Source organism: Hordeum vulgare, chromosome 5H (genome assembly GCF_904849725.1).
Source record: "Hordeum vulgare subsp. vulgare chromosome 5H, MorexV3_pseudomolecules_assembly, whole genome shotgun sequence".
Taxonomy (NCBI): Eukaryota; Viridiplantae; Streptophyta; class Magnoliopsida; order Poales; family Poaceae; genus Hordeum; species Hordeum vulgare.
The window spans coordinates 300,163,866-300,171,792 of record NC_058522.1 but is presented as its reverse complement, the minus strand read 5'-3'; the positions used below and the strand labels follow the sequence as shown (position 1 = coordinate 300,171,792).

General features: G+C 45.5%; 1 protein-coding gene across 1 annotated transcript; it reads left to right on the top strand.

The window, feature by feature from the left end:
- Nucleotides 1-2,203: 2,203 nt before the first annotated feature.
- LOC123396528 lies at nt 2,204-6,042 on the top strand. The gene is made up of 2 exons (XM_045091443.1): nt 2,204-2,558; nt 5,073-6,042. The coding sequence occupies exons 1-2, from the start codon at nt 2,477-2,479 to the stop codon at nt 5,891-5,893; spliced, it is 903 nt and encodes a 300-aa protein (XP_044947378.1). The 5' UTR covers nt 2,204-2,476; the 3' UTR covers nt 5,894-6,042.
- The last annotated feature ends 1,885 nt before the right edge of the window (nt 6,043-7,927 follow it).

The following is a 7,927-nucleotide window of genomic DNA, read 5'->3' as shown; positions in this document are numbered from 1 at the left end:
CAAAAGTGAACGCGGGAATGTTCATTTATAAGCAGGGGTGGCTAGGATAGGGGGATTTCATCCGTTTTTGGACCGTTTGATCTCGGTCGAACGGTCCAAAAGAAGAGGGGGCCTAGATGGGCTTTGGTGGGTTGTGTAGATGGGCTATGTGGGGATAAGAGGGAAGGTTGTGGACCGTGACAGATTTTTTTAACAAACTGAAACGTCCGATAATTAACCCGGCTATAGTGCCGCTATAGGTCTAATGGTAGGGGTATCAAACGACTTCTGAATGCGACGAAATTTGCCAGAAGGTCTACCTACATTAATATAAGACCGCACACCAACTTTCAACGCATTCCGAGAATGTTTTATACACACTTTTAAAAACAATATTTTAACAATATCGTAGACGCGTGAGTGTGTGGTTGGTCTCAAAATGGTCGTCCACGAGAGCGGAGAGAATCGACAACTAATAAAGGATGCAAGTTTTTTGAAAAATGACGGCAACAGAGTGTCGATGCTATGCAGATGACGCGAATGATGCGATGATGAATGCGACAACCAAATGGAACACACGACGATAACGATATAAAAAAGAGAATCTTCCGCAGCATCGGTTCCGGGTTGTTACACCGAGGGTCCATGGCAATCGCACGTTTAAGTGACGCGTGTACTGTTCGGCGGCTCTCCCCATGACAACACATACTCTGTTCTTACCAAAAAAAAACCAAACACATAAAATAATGCATGCCTTATGTGGCAAGATAATGGCACTCTCTACCATATCTGTTGGCCATGAATCAAGATGTAAGTCGGTGATTTTTTATGGACGGTCTTCTACTAATCCTCAAAAAGCTTTGTGCATGTACACTCAAATAAAAGCGTGGGCGATCCCTTCACATAAAGCAATTCACTCAATGTGTCGATCTCACATCAGAACACAACATGGAATAAAATCATGTATCACTTCAATAGGAATTCCCGACTTTTTGTACTACTGGAAGTTTTCAAGTCTTCTTGCAACACTTTTGCAACATGTTCGTCTCACAACGATGAAGGCCAACACTTGTCCAAGCTTTCTAGCCATTAGTTCTCAATAGGTGGATCTTATTTTGAAGTTACCAAGATTTTCTTGGTTCCAGACACAGCTACCATCATTGTAATTGCATATGTGTATGTTGCATATAGCTTTCACATCATGACCGTCCTGTTTTAGATAACCATGCATTCCATTAAACCAAAGGGAGATTATAGGAGCTCACATACATGAAAACAAAAAAAAACACATGAATAGAAGAACTACCGTGGAAACAGCGCACGAAAAGCCTAAGAGTAACGAAGATACAAACAACTCTTAGGGGCTCCTGCATATGATGAAACTGTCGACCATCTCCAACCTCCATCACCGCCAAGACTCTCCTCGAAGATAGAGGAGAAATGCCTCCATCTTTGCCATAGACCGGGATGCACCATCATTGTTTGGGCCTTGTGAACCGAAGACCAGGTTCACAACATGCAACAGTGCACATAACATTGTGTCATGTCGATCGAGGGTCATTCCTGTGCCATCCCGACCACAGATCCAAAACTCTCCATCGACGTCGTCGAAGAAGACCTCGATATCTGCCATCCACAAACCTCTATTGCTTCATACAAGCCATCATGTTCCGCACACTAACACCACCATCGAAGGTAGTAACCGCGAGTCACCTCCTGAACAAGGCTACCTAGCTCCTCAACAACGTTGGAGGGAGCGTTGCATCGATGTGAAGCAGGAGGGCATAAACTTATGGTGGAGATGTCGCTGCCACTGACTCGCCTACATCAACTGGAAAATCAAATCCCAGTGATCTGAAGGATCGTCGAGCAAACATAGCATACAACTCCGAGACGTCCGTGGATAATGATGCTCGTTTTATACTTTTATTTATTTATTTATATGGACAATTACATTATACACTATTCCCTTTGTTTCATAATATAAAAGCAGTTTTGGCACTATAATTTATTATTGAGAACTTTGCTCGGGGAGAGCAAATGTCACTCTTCCTCCTTAAAAAGAAAGTTGTCACTCTTCTCCACTCTAAAGTCTATGTTTCCAGCCTGCTCCCTGAATATGTTTCATAAGACCGTGCAAACTAAAGAAGTTGTACAGGCCCATGTTTCCATGCTCGGTGGTGCTTCTATTTCCTTCCTCTTCCATCCACCTGCCATTTACGGTCGGTCCCTACCTCGCTCGTCCTCCCCCTCTTCGTCTCCTCCCGCCTCCACGCCGTCTTTATAACCCCCGCCCACCCGCGCAGGCGCGCTCCCCCCCCCCCCCCCCCCCCCCCCCCCTCCCCAATCAGACGGCGCGGCACTTGGCCCCACGGCGAGCTATCTATCTAGGTCACGAGGAATCCACTTCCCGACTGCCGTTAGGCTGGCCGGCTGGCTTGCTGCCGCCGACAGCCTTGGCGAGCCGCAGTCCTGATAGGCGCCCCTCCTCCCGGCGATGGGGGGCCGCAATCAGCGATGGCCGACGAAACGCCACCACGACGCCTCGTCGAACCCTCGCCCCCCGCCTCCGTATTCCGGTACGAACGGCAACCGGTTGTTTGCTCTCCACCCGCCCCCCTCCCCCTCTCTCTGTTTCTCACCTTTGTTTGCGCGGTCCGATTAATAAGATCAGGTTGCAATCTGTTCGGGTTCTATTATATCGGGTCAGTCCCTCGCCGATCTAGGCATCTTGTTCTTGATTCAGACAGTGCAGTGATTCTTGTAGTGTGCTTGAAATAGATTCAGTTCGCGCCATCATGCGAACGACACACAACTCATGTGGATGCTGAAGTGTGCTCCAACCGATTCAGGCTTCAAACTAGAGTTCCTGGTGCATTATGCCATTATCTATGTAACGCTAGGCTTCACATTCGTTTAAATTGTTCTTACCAATTACCATTGGAAAAGGTTGTGCCGGAATGCCAGAAAAATGCTAGCTTTGTTAGACTGACCGACCTATTGGAAACAGCTGTTCCTAGTTTCAATGGGTAGGGTACTACAGTTGCAAGGTGTAGATTTATGTATCTAAAACAGTACAGGTGGGTAATGTTTTATCTGCAGCCTGCTCCCTGAAGAATAGGTTTTGAGTCTTACCAAGGTAATGTCAATAAATGCTGTCTTTCCGGGAGACACGTGCGTGGAAGTGATAACCGTTAACTCCAAAAAAACTCTGAGAAAATGGAAGTGGGCAATCAACTTCTAGTTCTACTTTTTAGTTTGCACGGTCTTTTGCTAATATAGAAAAATATTCTTAAAACGCTAACACCCCCAATCTGCGGGAAGAAAATAAATGGTGACACAAAATTAAAATGCCATCTTTCATATCTCAATTTTGGCTTGTTTGCTTGGCCTCTCCAACTCACCCAAACACAGATGAAAAATGGATTGGATATAGAGGGAAGGGACAAAGATATAATGTCCATACACAAATTTATAGAACTAGATTGATTATAAGACCTCAAAGTGTTCCAAAATGCATTGGTCAAGTAATTGGACAGCGTGTTGCGCCTGCCAACTAGTCATGCCAGGCATGCAACGCGGGAGGATGGTGCCTAGCACCTAGGCAGGCGTCCTTCAGAACAGTGCTCTCAAAAGGGTATTATTCAGTATTCACAACAGTGCGGAAAATGAAAAAGTCAGCGGTATTGAGTATTGATGCTAAACGGCTAAAGACAGGCTTCAACTTGCTCCTCCAAGGAGCATGGAAGAAGGCATGTCTTTTGGAAACTATATTGTAGCAGTGTTGCTCGCCTGCTCAGACATGGACACGGGTGTTGGAATCCAACTCAGATTTGGCTATACGATTCAGCAAGGTTTTTTTAGGACATAACTAATAAAACTTGGAATCCGACTTGCATTCGGAGTGTCTTATCCGGCAAAATAGTTGCTTGCCTGCTCAGACATGGACACGGCTGTTGGAATCCAACTCAGTTTTGGGTGTACGATTCAGCAAGGTTTTTTTAGGACATGACTAATAAAACTTGGAATCCGATTTGCATTCGGAGTGTCTTATCCGGCAAAATAGTTTCCGGTGTGGAACGTTTGTTTAACGCTATTTATAGCCAGCCAACACTAACTGCAGTCATCTGGCTGACAATGTGCTAACAGAAAGAAAACAAAGAGGTAGAGGGTCTTCGGCAGATGTGAGACCATTGAACTTGCTCCTTGCAATGGTAGGATATGCAAGGAACCCACTACATATGTAACTGCAGTATGCATGTGTTTCTTCAGGCACTAGGATCTCAAAACCATGATCTTTTTGACGGTGCACGGTCACTTTTTTTCTTAATCTACAAATTATCACTATTACTAGTTTACTACTATATTAATGAAATAGCCATTAAAGATGTAGTCATGTGGCTACATAGGAGCAGACCCATAGATGGAACCCTTTAAATTGTGTTTTGAGTGACTCATTTGTTTAGTTTGTTTTGAATTGTTCAGTTCATTTTCTGTGATCTCTGAAAGGATTGCTTTATTGCTGCCATTCTCGACAAATTCAAAGTACTGGTTTGTGGTGTAACTTGATCTTACCTACTATAGAACTCTGTTGCGCTGGTTTGTTTCTCTTGACAATTGTCTATACTTGGCATAAATTAGAATGACAGGCTATAAAACCCACTTATGCTTATCAGAGTGTTACACAAATACTTGAATTCACACTTTATGTATTGAACTTACTACCCTGCCACAGCTGTAGTTGTGTAGTTGAAAGATGTATCTTTGGTTTGATTCATCGTTCACCCGTATAAAGCAACGACAAGTACTTTCATATCCTACTTGAGTCTAAGTTTGGGATGCACTGCTGCTCAGCAATTCTTTTTTTTTTCTCCCCCAGGATACTGTACTCAACAATGTAAAATTCTAAAGCAGCCTGTGGCTTTGAAATTTATAGATTACTAGATTGTTAGGCAGTCCAGGCTAAAGAATGCCCTCAGTACATTCCATTTCCTGTTTATTGGTGTTCCCAAAATGCAGTAGGTCAGGAATCTTTTATTTCCATGTGTTAATGTGCTCGCACCATGAATCTAATATTGTTTTAATACACACAGGATACAGTCATGTGGATAATCAATGCCAAGTCCCATTATGGGAAAGGGAGTTTTGCAGTCTTGTTGGTGGCATTTCGTGGCAGAGGTTCTGCGAGAATAAGCACTTTGCTTATATGTACAAGGAGATAGAGCAGTGGGATGATTCGGGAGCCTTTGAGAATTTCCAGAACGCAAAATCAAGGTTCTCGTCTCATTACCATGGCCAGCCATCCAATATACCTTTCCCCGACCCTGATCTGTACATTGACGAGGTCGACCACCGTTGTGAGGTCGACCCTGAGTTGCTAGCTGACCTGGACAAGGTAAGGGTACCATTTGAGGTGGACAACGAGCCTGCCGTAGCTGCCAATAACAGGTGTGCCCAGAACCAGTCAGGGAACTGGGACATCTACCTAGAGAAGCCGACCGCTGAGGTGAACAAGTGGGAGGCGGCAGACAACTCGAGATCCAACGCAGGTTGGGGAGCGAGTCAGGAGCCTCTGAGCGGCTGGAACAAAATCAGCACCGGCTGGGGCGACGCCCTGGCGCAGCCCAGTTGGGCCAGCTCAGGCAACAACCATCGCTCATGGAATAACTGGAACAGCTCACATGGAGCATCCAACAACAATAACACATACTACCAGGATCCAGGCAGCGCATATGGCAGGAAAAGGAACAGCGGCGGCGGGTACTCGCAGCAGAGGAGCAGCAAGCAGAGGAACCAGGCTGAGAGCCACCACCAGAGGGGCAGATGGCAGGATCACCGGGACAGGGGGAGGCATGGTGAGCGGTTCCCGTTTGACAATAGGCCAAACGGGCAACGAGCCGAGCGCGGCTTCTGAGTTTGGTGGTGTGAAGGTGAGCGAGAAACTGTGGAAATGTTTTGGTTTTATGATAAATGATGCGAGTTTCTAGTGTCTTTTGTAATGGCTGGATGTTGGGAAAATGCTTTACCTGTAATGAGGTATGTCAGGTTCTGTTGCTGCTCTTTTATGATGTGTTCTGTTTTCTCTCCCTTTTTTTCTCTGTTGGTGAGTGTTGCTGTCATTTTATGAGGACGGCGCCCACGAGGAAAGCCAAACACTAGAAAAAGAAAGGCGCGCCCATGAGGAAAGCCAAACACTAGAAAAAGAAAGGAGTAAACGGAGGGAAAGGCTGAGACAGAGACCAAACAAAAATCCCTTGGGAACCAATGCCTCAGGAGGAAGCTCCGCTGAACAGCTCCTTTCACCATCGACAAACAGTGGCGTATCTAGGGGGCGTGCCTGGCACACCCCGAATTTTGGAAAGCATTTTTTTACCATTTAAAAATTAGCAGATTTTGAAGACCCATCCAAACCAATTGAATAGACCTAACATTTTAACAGTATGCATATTCTCCATTTTATTTCTAGCTATGCCACTGTCGACAAAAAACCACAAGAAGGCCTAAACGGAAAGGTTGACACAGAGACCAAACCGAAATTCCTTGGGAACAAACACCTGAGGAGCGAGCTCCGCCGAGCAGCTCCTTTCACCATTGACAAAAAACACAAGAAGACCTAGGGAGAAAAAAACGAGACAAAAAACAACAGCTCACACGAGAACATCTTGACATGAACCAAGGGCGTCGGATAGTCGAGTTTGTGCGGCAACACTGATGTGCCATCGTCGAAGCCGAAAGACAGCTGAAAGGACGTGGATGTCGCCTAGAGGGGGAGGTGAATAGGCGTTTTGAAATAATTACGGTTTAGACTTGAACAAATGCGGAATAAAACTAACACTTAATTCGTCAAGCACAAAACCTAAAACAACGAGGCTCACCTATGTACACCAACAACTTATGCCAAGCAAGATAAACAACTAAGTGATAGCAAGATATATAACAAGAAACAATATGGCTATTACAAAGTAAAGTGCATAAGTAAAGGGCTCGGGTAAGAGATAACCGAGACACGCGGAGACGACGATGTATCATGTAGTTCACACCCCTTGTGGATGCTAATCTCCGTTGGGAGCGGTGTGGAGGCACAATGCTCCCAAGATGCCACTAAGGCCACCTTAATCTCCTCACGCCCTCGCACAATGCAAGATGCCGTGATTCCACTAAGGGACCCTTGAGGGCGGTCACCGAATCTGTACAAATAAGGTTGGGGCAATCTCCACAACTTTATTGGAGGCTCCGAGCAATATCACGAAAGCTTCACCACAATAGAATATGGCTTCGAGGTAACCTCGAATGCTCAGGGCAATCTCCACGACCTAATTGCAGACCCCGAAGCTTGCCCAGAGTTTTACACCACAATGATTGAGCTCCGAGGCACCACCAAGCTTCTAGGATGCCAAAGCATCCAAGAAGAACAAGTATTAGGGTACCAAGCACCCAAGAGTAATAAGCTTCTCAAACTTCACTTCCATGTATCACCGTGGATAACTCAAACCTATGCACCAAATGCAATGGCAAGGGCACACAGAGTGCCCAAGTCCTTCTCTCCCAAATCCCTCCACAACAACTAATGCTATGGAAGAAAATGAGAGGAAGAACGAAAAAGAACACGAAGAACTCCAAGATATAGATCCAAGGGGTTCTCCTCTGATAGAGGACAAAGTGATTGATGGAAATGTGGATCTAGATCTCCTCTCTCTTTTCTCTTAAGAACTAGCAAGAATCATTGGAGGGATTAAGAGTTAGCAAGCTCAAAGAAGGTCAACAATGGGTGAAGAACACGAGCTCAACGGATAGAAAACCATCGGGGAAGAAGACCCCCTTATATAGAGGTAGAAAATCTGACCGTTTTTTGCCCATAAGTCGTGCAGGAGTGGTAGTACCGCTCGGGGGAGCGGTACTTCCGCTTGCACGGAAGTACAAGGTCGACAACCTACAGTAAGGAAAAGAG